Source organism: Phoenix dactylifera, chromosome 8 (assembly GCF_051530095.1).
Source record: "Phoenix dactylifera cultivar Ajwa chromosome 8, Ajwa_hap1_PhDact_Kaust_v1.1, whole genome shotgun sequence".
NCBI lineage: Eukaryota > Viridiplantae > Streptophyta > Magnoliopsida > Arecales > Arecaceae > Phoenix > Phoenix dactylifera.
The window spans coordinates 31,317,084-31,336,436 of NC_143197.1; the positions used below are offsets into that span (position 1 = coordinate 31,317,084).

At 39.6% G+C, this 19,353-nt stretch overlaps 3 protein-coding genes and 1 non-coding gene across 17 annotated transcripts; 2 read left to right on the forward strand and 2 right to left on the reverse strand.

Moving 5' to 3' along the window:
- Nucleotides 1-572: 572 nt before the first annotated feature.
- Nucleotides 573-1,638, reverse strand: LOC103705925 (uncharacterized). The gene is made up of 3 exons (XM_008789832.6): nucleotides 1,481-1,638; nucleotides 1,271-1,376; nucleotides 573-1,059 (listed from the first exon to the last, which is right to left on the reverse strand). Exons 1-3 carry the CDS (start codon nucleotides 1,514-1,516, stop codon nucleotides 911-913), a joined length of 291 nt encoding a protein of 96 aa, XP_008788054.1. The 5' UTR covers nucleotides 1,517-1,638; the 3' UTR covers nucleotides 573-910.
- Nucleotides 1,639-4,062: 2,424 nt separating this feature from the next.
- On the reverse strand, nucleotides 4,063-11,084 carry RAD51D (DNA repair RAD51-like protein). Of its 4 annotated transcripts, XR_005511235.3 has the most exons (10): nucleotides 10,791-11,084; nucleotides 8,825-8,940; nucleotides 8,631-8,712; nucleotides 8,276-8,410; nucleotides 7,987-8,100; nucleotides 7,803-7,893; nucleotides 6,576-6,646; nucleotides 5,397-5,546; nucleotides 4,743-4,836; nucleotides 4,063-4,516 (listed from the first exon to the last, which is right to left on the reverse strand). XR_005511235.3 is itself a non-coding variant. In XM_008789833.6 (9 exons), exons 1-9 carry the CDS (start codon nucleotides 10,926-10,928, stop codon nucleotides 4,478-4,480), a joined length of 936 nt encoding a protein of 311 aa, XP_008788055.1. In that variant the 5' UTR covers nucleotides 10,929-11,084; the 3' UTR covers nucleotides 4,063-4,477. The 4 variants fall into 4 exon arrangements, 3 of the variants coding, with proteins under 3 accessions (XP_008788055.1, XP_026660013.1, XP_038980947.1); XM_008789833.6 differs by lacking the exon at nucleotides 4,743-4,836; XM_026804212.3 differs by lacking the exon at nucleotides 4,743-4,836 and having other exon boundaries at nucleotides 8,825-8,951; nucleotides 10,791-10,927.
- Nucleotides 11,085-11,119: 35 nt separating this feature from the next.
- LOC103705928 (actin-3-like) lies at nucleotides 11,120-18,833 on the forward strand. Of its 11 annotated transcripts, none has more exons than XR_015968442.1 (7): nucleotides 12,391-12,529; nucleotides 14,546-14,616; nucleotides 14,736-15,129; nucleotides 15,218-15,831; nucleotides 15,924-16,000; nucleotides 16,759-16,834; nucleotides 16,913-17,387. XR_015968442.1 is itself a non-coding variant. In XM_088703618.2 (6 exons), the coding sequence occupies exons 2-5, from the start codon at nucleotides 14,557-14,559 to the stop codon at nucleotides 15,987-15,989; spliced, it is 1,134 nt and encodes a 377-aa protein (XP_088559744.1). In that variant the 5' UTR covers nucleotides 12,391-12,529; nucleotides 14,546-14,556; the 3' UTR covers nucleotides 15,990-16,000; nucleotides 17,739-18,833. The 11 variants fall into 11 exon arrangements, 9 of the variants coding, with proteins under 9 accessions (XP_089781252.1, XP_088559744.1, XP_088559741.1 ...); XR_015968441.1 differs by having other exon boundaries at nucleotides 16,657-16,834; nucleotides 16,913-17,104; XM_088703618.2 differs by lacking the exons at nucleotides 16,759-16,834; nucleotides 16,913-17,387 and adding an exon at nucleotides 17,739-18,833.
- On the forward strand, nucleotides 11,141-11,290 carry LOC113462653 (U12 minor spliceosomal RNA). Its single transcript, XR_003385464.1, has one exon. It is a non-coding gene; the product is annotated as a U12 minor spliceosomal RNA (small nuclear RNA).
- Nucleotides 18,834-19,353: the final 520 nt, after the last annotated feature.

Genomic DNA, 19,353 nt, shown 5'->3' on the forward strand with positions numbered 1-19,353 from the left:
AAAGATACAATCAGAGTCGGCTTCAAAGGTAACCCTACCCTTTCTTCAAATTTACCTCCACATGTTTTGCATTCTGGTTGGTTAATTTGCAGAAAGTTATGGATTGATTTTTTTTTTTGTTTTGCCAATTCTCTGGCTCAAATTAAGAGAAAAAATCCCCTTGTTATCATGATTTGCCACCACTTCAAACCGTTATTTATTCCATCTCCCATCAATCTTAACAGTACTAGCTGGTCTACCAAATAAATGAACAAATTATCCATAAAATTCTTCTTTCTTAAGAAAATTAACATATTTATTTTCTTCTCTCAAATCTCATCCATCATCAAACACCTCTCCATGCATCTCCACGTGTTAAAAGGATTGCTGAGCTACCACCAAACGACTCTTCCGTCAACTTCTATCTTTTTTTTTTTGTTATTTATGGTTTTACAGAAAGAAACACTCTCCCCTCATCAACTCAAGCAAGGGAAAGAGAAGACACCGTTCGCGTCCAGCTCAATCCAAAGCAAACAAAAAGTGAGAGGAAGAAAGGTGATCGCGATCTAACACGAGCACCAGAGCCCACCACGTGTCGACACAAAGAGACAAAACACCAGCAAATTCCAGAAAAATTACACGTAATAATGGACCACTTGTTCCGTGCTGCCACCTGTACATTAAATTAAGAACACTAGCAACCGGCCGTCCCGATCGACACATTCCCACCCAGGTGCTCCCTCTCCATAAACTGGAACAGTTTAATTTGGAGCTTATTTAACTGCTTTTCCACCCTAGGCTTGGGGTGGAATTTACAACGTGCTGCCACTAGCTTCAGCACGAGTAGGTACAATAAATTAATAGACTTTTTTTTTTTCCAGAAGACTTTGGAGGTTGATCATGGCGGCAATGGAACGAAGGGATGGATCTGTTAGTCTTCGTCGTCAGGATCTATGGCAGCCGTCTCAGCCAGCATCTTTTGGATCATTTGCATTGTCTCCATCTCCAACACCCGCTCCTCCCTCTCCCGCCTGTATGCCTCGAAGAACTCCTTGTTCTCCTTCTCCAGCTCCGTCCATACTAACACAGCACACAACACAAACATGGGTTCTGAAAAGATCAGCGATCATGTTCCGTTGACCTCCCAAAGTTGAACACAGAACCTTCTCCACAATAACCTTTGTGTTAGCTAGGTACTAAACCTTATGTGTTTGTTTTCCTTTAAATAAGCTCTAAAATACAGCATGAAGATGAAGTGGGGAGGCAGGAGTAGTAGTAGAAGAAAGGTTACCAGTAGACGTGATGACAGGATTAATGTTAGCATGCTTGGAGAGGGCTTCCACGCACTCGTCCTTGTTCATGTGGAAGAGAAGGCACTTCTCTATCAGATGTTGCACCTATGATCAAGGCACATATATAGATCCCATGAATGAAGTAACAAGAAAAAGTTAGTGATCAGAAAAGAAAAAAAAGGTTTTCAGGTTTTCATTTCTCATATTACCATTCGGATGTAGGAAGCTGATGAAGAGTCAGCCATGATCAGATTAAGCCACCTGTGATCACTTAACAAACAATAGCTACTAAGATTAGGAGAGAAATGAGGAGTGAAAGCTCAAGTCAGGAGTAGGAATATAAATAGGAGGGGGGTACGGTGGGGCAATGGAAAGGAGAAACACGAGGAGATGAGGGGTCAGAGTGTTCACGTGGGAGATGGGAGATGATTGGAGGAGACGAGATGAGGGAAATTTTATGCCGCCTATCGCAATCGCCCAGCGTGGGATACGTCCCTCAAGCCTTCACGTGACGGTGGGCCCCAATTTTGGCTGGCGGGCCAACCACGCTGCCGCCCGATCGAGCAACGACACGCCAGCCGACGGCCCCACGCGCCGCCATCCCGCTTGCTCCTCCCTCCACCCACCTAATTCTTTTTTTCTTTTTTTACTTTCGTTTCCTTGCTTCCTTTCAAATTAAGATTGGCATGTTTAGCACGTCTCCTTGCATTAGGAGACTGATGTGGCCCACTTGATCAATTTATCCTATATCAAAATAAATTTTATTTAAAATAATAATTTAAATTTAATTAAATAAAAAATTATTTTATCAGGTAATTTTCGTGATGGATGAAAATTATTAGAGATAAATCTTATGGATAAGAATATGGGTTCCTAATCTAGCAGTATAAATAAGCTTGCCATCACCTAAGGCACTCAAGTCCTGCATAAGTTAGATGATCCGGATCTCCTCTCTTCCTCGTGGGATCTCTTCTCTTCTCTTTTTTTACTGATGTGATAACTTCGTGCTTGAACAACAAGGACGGAGGCGGTAAAAATTTTATTTATTTATTATTCTGCAGCTTATACTTTGTCCAACATGGCATTGTTAGGTATTATTATACAATCTTAGCGTGAACAGAAATATTAGCAACCAAGTACAAAAGAGCACTATTTGCTTCTCTAAAAATATAAGCAGCTTCAGATGATTCCAACATAAACAACAACCTCTTCAAATTCACCAAAATAGGTTGTAGGGCATCAGATGATATCCTCCGACCAGTTACTTACAATGAGTTGCTTAACATCTATTTACTAAAAATTAAAAGATTCTCACCACGGAAAGTGTGTTATTGGCGGGGCCTGAATCTGAACGTCATGTATCCACCATCGATGGAGTAGATATGTGTTGGTATTAAACTTGTAATTGCGGACATGTATGTATGTCTCTGCTAAAATTTAGAGAGATCAAATCTGACAGTTGAAAATTCAAAAGGGACGTGTTACAAATTAGAGGATTTCTCGTCCTTTGTAGTAAGCGATAGCATCCAGATGGGAGTAAACCCCAGCTATCGTTCTCAAGTCCAACTCCAAACGGGTTAAAGAAAGCAAGCAGTTCTCCCCATGTCGTTTCCTTCAACCCTGTTCGGATGGCCCCACGGTGGTTGTCTTTGTCCTTGCATTATTCAGCGTCAAGGCCCACTTCTCCACCGTTCTCGACGTCACGCGGCAGGGCCCCACGGCCACCAATAGGAAACGAAAGGTTCCTCGTCCGAGAACGCCACGGGTCCTTCTCCGGCCTGTCGCTGTTGAAATCTTAATCTGACGGTGGCCATTTATATGCTCGTAGGGTGTCATTCTCCACCTCTTTCTCACGACTGATACGGAGTTGCTGTACCACAAGGACTAGCCAATAGCTTTTGAAATAGTTGATGATTTCAACATGTTATCAGATCCTAAGTTCGACCTTCACACTCTTTTAACCTCATCAATAAAAATTTCATATATTAAGCTCATCTATTAAAGAAAATGTCCATCATTTGGTGTAGCAAATTTATCATTTGCTACACCGCTACCAAGCTGTCCCTTCTGGATTACACAGCCTGATCTCTCAGGCTATGAGTGGCAGAGCATCGTCAAACACTTCATCATGCATGTCACTGGAGGTGGTGCTCATCTCAATTAATTAAAAAGTGAGAACATAAGCCCTGAGAAGCGAATCTAGTTTAGCTTTCATCTATTTTGAATGTGTTCGTACAAGAGCTATATGAATCATCCATTTTAGAAAGAAAAAAAAAATAGTTCTCATGAATTATGCCACTTCCAGCAGAATGCTAATGGAGGGAATGTGTTACAGGGGCCGTTCAACCCACATCACGAAGCGACCAGGATACACAACCTCAACTGTTTTAAATAAGTGCAACCCAAACTGTCAGTCTTTGTAGACCTAAATCTGATTGCCAGTTGGAAGGCATATGTCTGTAACCGTAGCTGCTTACCCCTTGATAAAAATAAAACCGTAACAGCAAACTCCTCGTGTGAATATCATTTGTCTGGTTCTTCAGCAGCAGGAGGGCTGCCTAAATCTGTGCATATGTTTTACAGCTGCAATTGCTTACAAACCTGATGCAAATACAGCTCTAACAGCAACGCCTTATGGGAACTTTATTTGTCTGGTTCTTCAGCAGCGTCTGAAAGACCATGGCTCAAAAATAAATTCATGCGGATTTCACTGCGAGGTCACCTTTACATGTTTCTTAGCTGGGAATACCACCCAATTTTTCCATAGGAGAAAGGAATAGAAATACGGCAATTGGAGTAAATATTCTGTCTTTAACGTTTCCCTGGGTACGCACCGCTGCAAATGCCCTTTTATCGACCTGATTGGTGCAGTGTCCCCCAGGGTTTGATAAAATGACGACAGTATTTAACGTTTAAAGGACAATGCAAGAGGACAGCGATTGAGCGGATTCGATCATCCTTTCTCAATCAATTCTTATCAGTTTGCAAGCCTTCCCTTCTAAGAGAGCCCAGGTATTCTGGGCCCTCGCCCCATATAAAAAAAAGCCAAAACTAGAGAAGAAAAAGAGCTGCGCTTCCAAACAGCCGAGCACTTCATGCAAGATATTTCCCCCTGGTCTGAATCAGGAAGAAGCCCTGTGCTACCTCACAGTCGCAGCCTCTTCTTTTACCTCCCCCATCCTATCCAGAGCAGCTCTTAGCCAGCTTCAACCGTGGATCACAAATTTTGTAGTACGACCAGAAGCCTGCGATCAAGATAACATTCAAAAAAGGGTCTGAGAAAGCTACAAACACAACAACTGGAATGCAATAATCTTTCAACCTTAACATGATCATAAGTTACCGACTGTGTTTGGAGTAATGAACAACTACCGTGGCATGCTTTCACCAGAAGCGGCTAGTGGACAGGACTAGCACACACCTTATGGGGGATTAGCCTAGGTTGGACCACAATTGATAAAATCGGCTTACCATCCTCCAGATGGGCTGATGTTGTCCGTCGAAATTGGAATTGATGAATTCTGGATAACTTCAACTCCTACCTAATTTTGGATTATTGATGGTTCTGGTTTGCAAAGACATCTATCAGACATGGGCTAATAGCATAGAAAGATAGCAACACTCAGATCAACTGCCATGAACATGGAATGTCTTGGAGAGAAGTATATTTCAACTTGAGTGAGGTTACAGCCAAGCATAAGAATGCTGTAACAAAATAAGCAGGGGATCTGGAATGAGCATGTCAAAGACAAAAGACATTACCATTGATCTTGTGAAATGTGTGACTAACAGAAACTGTGAGCAGACAAGTAATAGGCACTCAGAATTACCAAATTTGCTCACATGAATGAATAAGTGGATCAAGAGTGACAAGTAGGTGCATATATATAAACAAGATCACTCACTACCATTTCTACTTCATAGATGGCAGTAAAATTTTAATATGCAAGTACAACATGTTCCCAGTGCATGTTATGATAGATATTCATCTCTGATGTTATGACTAATAGTGGAATATTTTATTTAACCATGCCTCATTATGTGAAAGCAGTTTATGCTGCGAATCAATATATTATACATAAATACTTAAAAAGGAAGTGGGCCAAATGACTAAAAAATGCTTACCATGAATGTGTGCTTTAATATTGAAACATTACAGATGTTGCTCCCTTGATCATGGGTAAGCTGTAGCCGTACATGTGGAATGCTCTTCCAACTTTCACCCAATGCAGGCTTCAAGATTCCTCCCTCTCCACCGACCATATGATTTGTCACCTAGTTGACATCATAAAACAAATTTAGTACAACATTAGTGCCTGCTCTGAGATACATGAAATTCTAACACTTCTCATGTTAAGCAAGTGATATGAGGCCCTATTTCAGCAGTTCAAGGAGAAAAGCAAGTTCTTACATAACGTTTTCAACTTATCTGTTGAATAGAATTTGCACCATTAAGAAATGAAGTCATTCGTAAAAAGGCGGACATAACGCCAATTGAGGATAAATTATGAGAAGGATGTCTCAGATAATTTGGACATGCATAATATGGAATGAGGAATGTATCAGTACAAAAAAGTGATTTAATACATGTAGAAGAAACCAAGAGGAGTAGAGGTAGACTGAAAATCACATGGGATGAAGTATTAAGGACTTGATATCTCAACATCATGTAGCCGACCCCAACTAATTTGGGATTAAGGCTTATTTGAGTTGAGTTTCTTTCCAGATGACCCAATTGGTCCCCTGTAATATTAGTTTTCAAAGGAAAACTCATACCCCCATGTAGTAATACACAGAAACAGTACCTAGAAAGTGAACCTTTTGCTTCAAGCAATAAAAAATAGTATAAGGGTACAAAGACAACATGGATGAAGTTCTTGCCTGACGTTTTCAGTTTATCCATTCAACAGAATTTGCACCAATATTCTCTGGAATTTATTGGTCCCCTTTATATAAGTTTTCAAAAGAAAAGGCATATCCCCACCTGATAATACGTTTGAACAGTACCTAGAAACTAAAGCTGTTGCTTTAGGCAATAAAAATAGTGCAAGCGAACAAAGGCAACATGGATGAAGGCCTGCTTATGCAGAGCGAGCATACTGCCAGCCAAAAAAACCCAGAAATTTCAATGAACTTCGATGTAGAGGTGTAGGCATGAAATTATCATTCAGCAAAACCCATTTACCACATAGACTGCAGAGTGTCTAACATGCAATTTTCCAAAGTTCTAAGATTCCAAATAAACAGTTTTGCACCACATAAACAAATAAAAAACACCAGAATTTTAAATATATCTGTGCTTACCAAAACAGAGACATTGTGCTCATTTGCTAGTTTCTTCAAAATAATTCCAGCAGACACCATCAAAAGTCGTCCTGCATTTCCAATATCCATCAAACATTTAAGCATGGAGGAACTTTGCACATAATGCATCCTGTGCATCTTGTACGGAGACATCAAAGGCCATTACAGCAATGTATTGCAGCTAATACTGTATGTGCATGAGTGTATGCTTCCACTATGATACACCTTGGCAATCAGCCATTTTTTCACCATTTCTTTTCTATTTCATCTTCATTTTCTAGATAAATCAAGAGGAGACAGATGGAGTTACTTAAGGCTTTAGGCCTCATGAATCTCTATATTGCACTAAATTGTGGGAACAACATGAATCCTCTTCCATTATGACACACCTTGGCAATCAACCATTTCTCGACATTTTTTTTCTATTTCATCTTCATGGAGATAGATGGAGTTGCTTAAGGCTTTTTAGGCCCCATGAATCTCTATAATGCAGTGAATTGCGAGAACAACATAAATCATCGCAACCAAGTGCTTAAATTTTCTATAAATTGCATAAAATTCTCGGTCTTAACTTTCAATTTAAATCAGTGTTTTATGAGGTCCTTCAGGGCCTAATCCAACCCATTGATTCTCAACCAACCTAATCTAAATAAACCTTAACCATAACAACCTGATATATAGGTCAAACAATATGGTGTTGAATTTGCTTCAGAATAAGTCGGCTGTTGCAGGGAAGATTAGGCTTGCATTGTATTAAGCCTGGATTGGGCCATAACATCACTTACCCACTGAAGTTGTACAACACTACGAACTGGGCAAATTCTAGTTTCTGTTACTTGGAATCCTAGATACCTTTCACAATAAATTACAGCCCTTAAGCCTCTTATATAGTTTTTCTTGCATTGATCCGTAGAAATCCATGAAGGTTAGCTTTTCAGATCAGAACTTCCTGATGTACTAAATTTGACTCTTATGCTTGTTCCAACACAAAGTCATTCACCTTAAAGTTTGTCAATATTGCACAAAATAAATCCTGTACTGACATAATTGTGAAGTGTATAAAGGGATTGCCCTCATGGCACAATTAGAAAATGCCAGCTCACAGCCTCACAATAGCTGTAATTTGGAGCTAACATGATGCAGACACATTAAATTGGAATAGGAGATTTCAGATGAAAAATCTACTTCCAAAATGCCTGATTTTACAATCGAGCATCAGGGATATACCTTCCGAACCTTTGCCTCCAAGGACAGGGGTTAGGAGAGAGGAGATTGAATCGATAATTAGCAAGCATATCTTCGTATGTCCACTTGTTACCTGAACCATTCATCACAAAAACTCAAGGCAATAAATAATAGATATATAGTTTTAGCAATATTATCATTCAAATTTTTTTTGTTGGATAAAGACCTGATGCTTTAAATTGAATTCTAGTTGATGCAGTACATCCAAAAGTGCAAAGATGTCAAAAATTGAGTGACAAAATATGTTGCTCATAATCCTTTTAAGTCTTCTTTCTTTGGCCTAAAATCAAAAGAATTCATCAAACAAAATGAGCGGTTAAACACAAGAGTAGGCTCTATTTATTTCTCAAACAACTTAATATTCTAGAATTATGACATGGACAATTCTTGATATTCACTAAATGAACAAACACTGTTAAGTCTACGAAGAATTTTGACGAAGAATAGAAATTGACCTCTCCGGAAAAAGAGCTAGAAAGTTGATCAACCATACATGCAATACGCTTCGGAGAAAAGGAATTACATGTGTCCAAGAACATAACAACACCAAAATGCTTGTCCGCAACATGTGCAGCAGAATATAGACAAACCTGCATGGGCACAATGGTGAATTAGAAGACACAATGGCTCAAGACTGTCTTGACTGCCTATTTAAAGTTTGAGAGCATGTAGGCCAAAACAAGCATCTTGGGATAAGAAAACTACATGGACAGATGATGAAGCATTTCCCATTAAAAAAACTGATCCCTGAGTTTAAAAATATTTAGTGCTTGGGAGTTCTAATAGAGTCAAAACATTGAGCATTCTTACTTGTGTTTTACCAGAAGATGATGACCCAACTATTTCTGTCAACTGGCCTTCACACAAGCCTCCTCCAAGAAGCACATCAATCCTAGCAATTCATGCAGCTAAAAAGATCACATCAATTTTAAGAATAATGCATCTCAACTGGAACTTAGTGAATCAAAATTTTATTAAGGTCCACAAAATTACATTCAAGATACCCTTCATATCCAGTGGGGAGAAAATGCTTATTACGATTAGAATCCTCAAGCAACTCCACTCCATTCAACCATGGCTGATGCCAATCCTCCATCATCGGTTGAACTTGAGCGAACCCCTATTTTCATTCTATAAGATTATCTTAACATATTTTGGTGTAAAATACCAAATTATAGTAGGCAAAATAAGGAAGCCTTTCAACCCCCTTCAAGCTTCAGTAAAGAGAATGAAGATACCATAAAAGGATAAGCATGAATGCAGCTTTATGAAGATTCAATGCAAATGCCACAAGAAGATTGTAGAAGCTAGCTCACCAAAACTTCACTAAAGAATATGCATCTATAAGAAGTTAACGCTATTTCCTTGCGTGCCATGGATTTGGTTAAATATATAATTGTTAACATATCAACTACAATATCTGGCAACATATTGAAATAACTTTGTTGGAGTGAGACACAGGAACAACTTAATTAGATCCAATCATAGCTTTTAAACACAGAATAGATTGGCCTGTCTGACCAGAAAACCAGTGAAGAGGACCACAAGCTGGTACGATTTTACCAGACGACCGGAAATGCACTTGACCAGCAAAAGCCAGTGATCTGACCAGTTTTTTCGAGAAAACTGATGACCAGGCCAGTCCCGAACGAATCACTAGTTTTTTTTTTTCACTTGACCCAAGGACCATGGTACTCCTGATTTAAACAGGGGTCTGTTTAAAATTCAGAGACAATTTAGACATTTAATTATAATAAAATATTTTTTAAAAAGAAAGCCCTAATTGCCTGTCACGTCTGCCACCGCCATTGTTATCAGACACCAGAGTCAGAGAGGACCATCAAAATTAGTGGATCGCCAGATAGAGAATCGAAAATAGTAGATCACCAGAACGAGAATCAGAGAAGGGATGGAAAGGGGATGACGGAGATGGGCAATTAGGGCTTTCTTTTTCTAAAATATTCTTTTATTATAATTAAATGTCTAAAATGTCACTAAATATTAAACAGCACCTGATTAAATCAGGAGTACTTTGTAAAACAGGCTGGGTCACTGGTTTTTGGCCAGCTCAAGTGCATTTCTAGTCCTTTGGTAAAATTGGACCAGGCCGGGGTCTGGTTCAGGAACCTAGTGACCTTGTTACAAGTATTTAAAGTTATGGTTTCAATGGTAAGTCAAGGCTAGAAGCGCTTAACCCTTGAATTCAATCTTTGGCATACTCGAGGAGCTGTATAATGTATGCCCATAAATAAAGCCTATGTTGAATTTATAAGCTTCTCATGCCAAAAGTTCCCATTCTTGATACGGTTTTCTTCGTTCCTCGTAACCATACATAAAAGTACCCATAAATTTCTGTCAAGAGACAATCACAGCCCCCAGTTGTAGTTTACAACATCATAGTCATTCATCTTAAACCCTTTTAACATCATGGCCCTTAACTCCAGATGTGTGAGTTTTCTGGTCGGACCAATCCGTGGTATATCAAAATCACAGAAAGTGGAAGCAAGGAGGTGTTTCTACTTAAAAGGTACATTTATCATGGAAAAAAATTGAAGAATTGATCCATCCACAGAGGAATTTAATAAATAAGCAGGACATTCGAACAAAACATGCAAGCACAGAAATTATACTGCTGAAAAATACAAGCACCGCTGCATAAGCTTTCATTGAAAAAATCCAAATTAGAGACGGAGAGAGCATTAGATGAAAACAATTGGGGCATTTTGTTGTTTTCTTCTCATAAAGATCACCTGATGGATAACATAGGGCAAATGGGGCGTATCCAAGAAAGACGATTGCAAGATGAGGCAACCAACGAACGAATACAGTACATACAAATCCGAGACAGAATAACACAAGATTCATATAAAAAAAGAGAAACAGACACTAATTTCCTTTTTAGCAATAATTTCAGCGGAACAAATCGGCTAGTAAGTGATAGAAAGTAGAAGAGAAAGTCGAAAGAGGTACCGCGTCGTCGGACAAGGAGCGGTTTCCCTCCTCTAGGGTTTTGGCGCACTTGGAAGCACGCGAAAGAAAGGACGTAGGGTTTCCAGACGAGGACACAGAGGCGGTGGCTTTGGACCGTGGCTCGTTGAACTCTGCCATGGCCGTCCTCCTCCTCCTCCTCGGAGCCGGTGGAAGGGAAGTTATATGCTCTCCCGCTTGCGGGCGAAGGCCGGAAATGAAACTCTAAAAGAAGCCGACAAGTTGAATCAGCAAGGCGGAAGCGTCCCTTTACTTAGTCCCATATCGGAAAGACTGAAATGGGTGAAACGCTCTCGGGTCAATATAAACCAGGCTTGTTGCAGCGTTTCAACTTGCCTTAAACTAATGAGTAAGGAAAACAAAGCGGGTGGTGAGAGCTGCCCGCCGCGCTAATCTCTTTGCGCAAGTATTTTTGGAGGGTTTATAGGCTGGCCGAGCGAGGACGCTGCTTACTTCGCAGAACCCGCTCGTGCGGGCCTCCCCACCCCAACAATTACCAATCTAAGCCATATTTGTTTTTTGCTTAATGCTTCCACTGTTCTTATTTGATTGGATTTGCAAAATCAAGTGGAGCGCTTTATCGGGAATCAGTGTGCAGGGTCTTGAAGTTGCGTTTCACCATGTCGCTATCATCCATAATTTTATAATCAATCAACTCCTTTTTGATGCGATAAACGTGGAAGCATTGCAAGAAAGCTTTGGCCACCTACCTCTTTGTCGAACCTGATCAGATGCTGTATTAATATTGCTCGACGAATGTCGCCAACTGCCCAGCCGATGGGTTAACCTCCTTCTTTGGGCCGGATGACTAGACTTGTTCCATTTAAAATGTTAAAAGGAGTGTGATGTATTTTAGATTATCCTTATGACTATATTGTCTTTTTTATTGCTCATCATTCTGAAAAGATTTTATGGGCTCACTGTGTACATGTTCTACCAGAGTATTTTGGCTTACAGCTCTGTTAGCAATGCTCACGCGAAGTTAGTGTGGGCGGCCGATTTATTAAAAAAATATATATTACAGATAGGTTTCGAGTGGCCCATCTGCTTTCCTACTCTCTTTTTTTTTTTTTTATGTTCAGCCCCTTTTCTTCTAATTTTTGGGTAACTTATCTTTTTCTTCTGTTTTTTTTTTTTTTGTTGAAAATCTTTTTCTTCTGTTCAGAAATCAAAAGGCCATCTTGCGGCCAGAGAATCTGGAGAGATGCAGACCACAATTCTAACAGCTGACGCGTGTCCCGTCCTATTTCCGAATATGATTCGGTGACCCCAACGGCAGCGGAACACCCTCCCCCATCATCGACGCTACCTCTCTCTCCAAGCGTCCCTACAGAAACCCCTATGCGGGCTCCAGGGTCCAGATCATCTCCTATCCTGGCACAATCAACGGCAGATCCTATGTTCCTTATACAATCTATTATGCGGAACTCGCGCACGTCTCCTCGTCTTGGATCGTGAGCGCGCATCTCTTGGCTGGTCATTTGAAACAAGCTATTTTTATTTTTTATTTTTTGCTGCTGATAAAGTGAAGAGAAAAACGGACTAATTTTCTGGTCTCTCTTTGGTCTTCGCCTTTCCGCCTGTAGTATAAAAGGCAAATGCTCCCATCTATTTCCTTCGTCGTTTCTTGGAGCGCTTCTATTTTCCTACACTTGATCTCTCGCTCCTCTCTGTCGCCTCGGAGGAAGGGAGAAAGAACCCTAATCGCTTTCTTCGACGAGGTTGGCTTAAGATTTCCCCCATCTTGACTGCTTTCCCCTACTAGATCTAGTCATGCCTCTTCGGATCTGCTTGATCTTGCGTTCTTTATCGGATTTTATATGCAAAGATAAATTAGACGCAGTAATCTTATCTTTGCTTGCGGAAATCTAAAGAACGATGGGTTTTTCGGATGTTTCTGTGGTTCGATCTTGAGGATCCTTAGTTTTTAGGGCCGATCGGGGCGGTTGAAACACTGGAGTGGGGTTTGTTCTGGTGGATCGTCGAACTTGGCAATTTTTTTTTGATCTGGTATTTGTCTGGTGCTCCGATCGTGCAGGTAGGAGGTGATATGTGAGGGATTTTCCGGTTGATATTTACATGTTTGATGATCTGTAGATTTATTGCGTCACTGGCATTCTTAGTTCTTTCTTCTGAGATTGGTGTATGGTGTGCTATGTAGGTCAGTTTGTTTTTCTTTGTTTGCTATATTTTGCTTTTTTTTCAAAAAAAAAAACCTAGTGTTACATTTCTTCTAAGCATATATCAGCCTGTATTGTCCATTGAAGGGTGGTTTTGTTGGGGGATCGGGGGGTGGAGTTAATAAACCCGAAGGCCTAAGTTCTCTTACGGAAAAATAAATTGACAATTCTCAATTTTTTATCAGTAGCTGATTTCTTGATATTTTATGTCCTAATTTAAAATCTTGTTTTTATGAATTTATGGTGACTTTAATGAATAATTCATGAATTTTCTTACTAGGTATGATTATCTTAAGACTCTTGGTATTTCTTCTATTCATTGAGGTATTTTTTGATATTTTCGATCTGTTTCTCTATTCATGATGACATATAAATTGTGAAATTTTGTCCTTGAAGAAGTAACCTCAGAGCTCAATTTGTGATTACCAGAAAGTTTAAATAAGAATTTATTTCTTATATTCTGACCATGCTATGTCTTTTAACAAGTAGAGCGGTTTAAAATTGATATGACCTGGCAAGTTTAACAACCAATATCTTTATCATTCTTTCTGGCTAAGCATGTCTATTGCGATGGAAATCAGCCAGTAGACTGGCTGGCTTCCAATGATTTCTGTAGGAATGTTGTTGTTGCTGGACTGCAGTCTCTTCTTTTTACCTTTGACTAACCTTGTTTTTACTGCTCGTTTTGGTTGTAGTTTTGCTAGATTATCGAGGGTAGGCCTCTCAGCAAAGATAAAATAAACATAAAAAGAAAACAGTATCTTTATCTCAGATATGATATCACAGGTCAAATAACTAAAAGAAGTCCAACATAAAGCTTTATCAAGTCGTATCTTATTGTCCTTTTTAGCCAGATAGCTATCAACTTGACCTTTGATCTATGATCAAATCAATGCACCAACGGTTGATAAATAAGTCCTCACATGAGAATTTTTCTAACATTTCTTTTCTTAAAATTATGTTAAGCACTTTTTCAATATATTATTGTGGTGAAACCCTTAGATTCTTTTATCTTGTTCTTCTAAGAGTTGTTTAAAACTTATAAATTTTCCTATTTAATTTTCCTGGTGGGTGTATTAGCAGTTGTTGCATGGCTCTGCTACACTGATTATTGATGTGGTTTCATGATAGTTTCTATATCTTGTTTTGTTTAAATAACATAATGACACCTTAGCGAATGCCTGATAACTTTCCCATTCTTATACATGATTAATTATGCGAATCTTTTAAAAACAGAATTCTGATTCTGAAATAGTTTTGAGAAGTCAACAAGTTTTTTCCTTATGAATTAGATTTTTACTTTTTAATCTGCTACACATTGTTCTCTTCTTAACATCCTTGTTATATTATCATTTGTTTAAAATAATGTTAGCATTACAGGGTTTTCTTCATGGGTTTCTTTCACTTTTAAAATGTCTGGAGATCTCTAAATACATTTTGGTTAGGGATGTTTAATAATTTGAAAAGCTATTGAATTCAAGGGTACAGAATAGTTCTCAGAAAAAAAAACCTTTGCCAGTTAAAAGGTACATTGTCTTGTGTGTAATGCTTCTGCAGATATATAGAAAATGGCCGATACCGAAGATATCCAACCTCTTGTCTGTGACAATGGAACTGGAATGGTCAAGGTTAGGGAATCCATTCCACTTTTGTACCTTTTTTTTTCTTCTTCTTTAAAAGGATCTGCACTACGATTCCCGTCTGGCCTCAAACTAGCATGCACGATTGTCTTGTCTTTGTCAAATAGGCTGGATTTGCTGGTGATGATGCACCTAGGGCAGTATTCCCCAGCATTGTAGGCCGACCCCGCCATACTGGTGTTATGGTTGGAATGGGCCAAAAGGATGCTTACGTTGGTGACGAGGCACAGTCTAAAAGAGGTATCCTTACGCTGAAGTACCCCATTGAGCATGGAATTGTTAGCAACTGGGATGACATGGAGAAGATCTGGCATCACACTTTCTACAATGAGCTTCGTGTTGCTCCTGAGGAACACCCTGTACTTCTCACAGAAGCCCCTCTCAACCCCAAGGCAAATAGAGAGAAAATGACCCAAATCATGTTTGAGACTTTCAATGTGCCTGCCATGTATGTTGCAATTCAGGCAGTCCTTTCACTCTATGCCAGTGGCCGCACAACTGGTTTGTATCATTTTGACTACTTGCTTCTAGTTATGGTAACAATCATCATCATCTGGTTGACTAATGGGGCTGTGCTGTTTATTAACAGGTATTGTGCTTGATTCTGGTGATGGTGTGACACACACTGTTCCAATCTATGAAGGATATGCCCTACCTCATGCTATCCTTCGTTTGGATCTTGCGGGTCGTGATCTCACAGATGCACTGATGAAGATCCTTACAGAGAGAGGTTACTCCTTCACTACAACGGCAGAACGAGAAATTGTAAGGGACATGAAGGAGAAGCTTGCCTATGTTGCTCTTGATTATGAACAAGAGCTGGAGACTGCCAGGAGTAGCTCTACTGTGGAAAAGAGCTACGAACTCCCTGATGGGCAGGTGATCACAATCGGGGCTGAGAGATTCAGGTGCCCTGAAGTCCTTTTCCAGCCATCCTTGATTGGCATGGAAGCTGCTGGAATTCACGAAACGACATACAACTCCATTATGAAGTGTGATGTGGATATCAGGAAGGACTTATATGGTAATATTGTTCTTAGTGGGGGGTCGACTATGTTCCCAGGTATTGCTGACCGCATGAGCAAGGAGATTACAGCTCTTGCGCCAAGCAGCATGAAAATTAAGGTGGTCGCCCCACCTGAACGGAAATACAGTGTCTGGATAGGAGGCTCCATCCTTGCCTCCTTAAGCACTTTCCAGCAGGTGAAGTTTTGTTGTGCTACACTATATTTTGCCCCTATGACATTTTATTTACAGATGAATGGTGCTTCATCGCCTTGAATTTTCATTTTCAGATGTGGATTTCCAAGGGTGAGTATGATGAATCTGGTCCATCCATCGTCCACAGGAAATGCTTCTGAGCTTGGTTATGGTATGTTCTCTGAATATTTCTAGGCATTTTTTGTGTCTGTGCAATATCCGGTCTTTTTGAAATTGTGGTTTTGCTGAAGAGTATGTGACACTTCGCTTCTGAGGTGGTTTGAAGTAGCTTTCCTGGTTTGATATTTAAGACCGAGGTGCCATTAGTATTTGTGATGGCTTCCGTAAACAGACTAAATCACCTTTTCTTTTCCCCATCATATTTTAATCCTATTTGTTGAGTCTGTGGTTGTACTGGGATGCTCATACGTTGCTCAGCATGTCCTTTTCAGAGACCACAACTGGTAGGATATTAATGCCTTCCTCTGTTAAAGGTATTGTATGAGAAACCGGTGTAAGCAAGAGGGTTGTTATTATTCTACTCTAATGGTGATGTATGCTTTCACCTGGGATGCATGCGTGAATATTTGCACCTTGGGATGCATGCTTAAACACTGATATCTGATTATTAGGTATAAGAAATTTACACCAAGCAATGAGGATTTCACTTGTCTACTTGTCTGCAAATGGACCTATTACATTGCTAGATCAGGATCTGTGACTGGCTGCAAGCATAACATTACACTGCTAGCTTTTCTTCTGTAAATCCATTAATAGTTGACATTTTATCTCATAATGCTATATTCTTTTCTTTTTTTTTACTTTCAGGATCAAATCATAGATTCCCAAATCATTTTCCCACTTCATAAAGTGGGAAACTATACTTTATTGGATAATAGTCACTAGGGACTTGTTTGACCTGATATACAGGTTATATGTGCAATCCTCTTGGCTTAGTTTTGGCACATGCATCGTATTCCCGTCTCAAGTAGTTGTATTCTAGCAGGCAAGCATGACTATCCTACAGAATTTTGAAATACTTTTGAACTGTTTAGTGCTAAAATACAATTTGCGGTGATGGTAGCTTGTTGGCCTGGGACTCTTGCACAGCCCGTATCTGTATCGCAAGCTCTACATGGCATCATTGTTCTCCCGCCTTTTATGATCAAAACTGAATGCCAATGTTAATTGTCAGCCACCTCTGGCAGCAAGAGTAGTATTTGTACTGTCAACAATCATGATAAACTATGGATACTATGTAGTTGTTAATTATAAATTGATCATGCCTACTCTTAGGTGGTGTTTTGTTGGACAGAATAAGTAAGGGATATCCCGCCCCCATTTCCTGTCAAACACCAAGGAATTGGGACTTGAACCATGCTGAGGGATGACTTCCCGCACGGTATAAGTCTGTTTCATCAGAATTGTTTATAGACTTAGTACCATGCAAGTAGTTGTCTTTGTACCTTTCAATTATCAATTAACATTCGAAAGAGTGAGTAGTAGTTTGATTTTTGCGATAAAATTTAAATATCATGAAGTTCCATGTTTAGTAAGAAGGGAATAGTGTCCATCAGCTGTGGTTTTCTGTTATCAGAGAACATTTCCTGCATCATTTCCTGTCTCGAAGTCAAGGAAGGGTGTGCTGAAGAATGCTTACTTGGAATGCAAATAAGTCAAGTAGCTTGCAAATTGCTCGAGTCCAATTTAAATCCAAGCACGGCTCGATTTGATTCGACTCAGCTGTCATCGAGCTCGAGTAGCTAAAATAGTTTTTTGAGTTGAGCTCGAAAACCAAAATATAGTTAATAATATTTTATAATATATTATTAATTTAATATTTTATAATATAGTGCTTATATTTTTTAATTTGATCTAATTTTTAACTATATTTTTTAATTATAATCTAGGCTCGAATTCACTACACTCGGCCGTGAGAGAGTCCAGAGCTATCACAAGACAAAACACAATTTAATGCCAGCGGCATTCGATCGGAAACATCCTATACTATAAACCCAGAGTGGTGGGCTGCAAAGGAAGCAATACAGTCCGCAGTACTGTTCACCTCGTGAAACACATGAGATCCGAAATGAATCTAGCTCCTCCGCCAAGCGCCAAATATCCCGTAGTAGTAGATGCGAATCTAACCTGGCTTGCTAGCCTCGAATTCAGCCGACCACTGTGGTGGAGTCATCCTCTAGGGACCGCTGAGCACTCAGGTATACTCTAGCATGAACAAGACTCTTCCACGCCGCATGCAACTCTGCTACAAGAACGGAGCTACCAAATGTGCGCTAACCTCTGGCGCAATCAATCTGGAGTATTGGTCTCTGATCACAAAGCCTACGTCATTTCTGCTGATGCCTTTCGATACACTGCCATCGAAATTCATCAACCTTGGATGGATCTAGAATGTGTTAAAAGACACCACTTCTGCTGATGCCCTTCGATACACTGCCATCAAAATTCATGGTTGGCTCTAGAATGTGTTAAAAGACACCAGAGGTTTGGTATAAAGATTGCTTTTAAGCATCTCCAAAATTTTGGTGGCAATCGAGTTAGGCATGGCTAAGATGTCTATCTGCCTAAGCTTGATTTGTTTACTGAAACGACCAAAAATACCAAGGCCTGATTTTTTTTTTATCAAATAAGTAAACCCGTATAACTTGTTATTCTAATCCAACTAGTAGAAGAAATTATTCAATAAATGAACTAGTAAAAGGGTCAAATAAATTGAGATTCTAAACCTATATCCAACCTAGTCAATAAATTGGTTAAGATGGATTAAATTATTTATGATTATGACCTATTTAGGTTAAATCAAAGCCTACTTAAATTAGGTTTGTTATGATTGGATCCTAGATTGCTACCCTTATTTCCAATCATTTTATTGCCCCCACCCGCCCCGCAGCCACCCACCGCCACCAAGATTGCTGCCCTTATTTCCAATCATTCTATGCCCCCACCCGCACCACCACCACCACCACCACAAAAAAAAAAGAAAATAGAGGGAAGAAATTGTCTTGTAAATTCTTCTCAAAATTTCCTCTGATCTTTCTCTTCTCTAATTAAAATACACAGACTAATGAAACCTTGAAGGCTAAATACAAAAAGAACTCCAAAGGTACCTACCTGTACGTAAATTCATGAGCTTGTACGCTGTTTGCACTGTCTTGTAAATGTCTCCTCCAACAGGAGTGCAGCTCCTCAACAAGATTATCTATGACCTCCAAATATAGGAGAGATGTGAACACCTTTGTATAAGTCTTAGCTGCTCCAGTCTATGTTTGATACCCGGTCAAACTGGACGCCATTTTTGCCCTAGTCCTAATGTACCTAGAAAACAAAATCCACATGGGTGGAAAAAGCCTTATACTGTGTTTATTGCCCTGTCTGCTGGTACACGGAATCAACATTAAATAGCCATTTCATCAAACTATCAAATTCCACGAGTAATTTGGCACCTTCTCTTCTACAATATCTCCATGTAAAACCATCTCATATGGTACGACTACAAATTGAAGT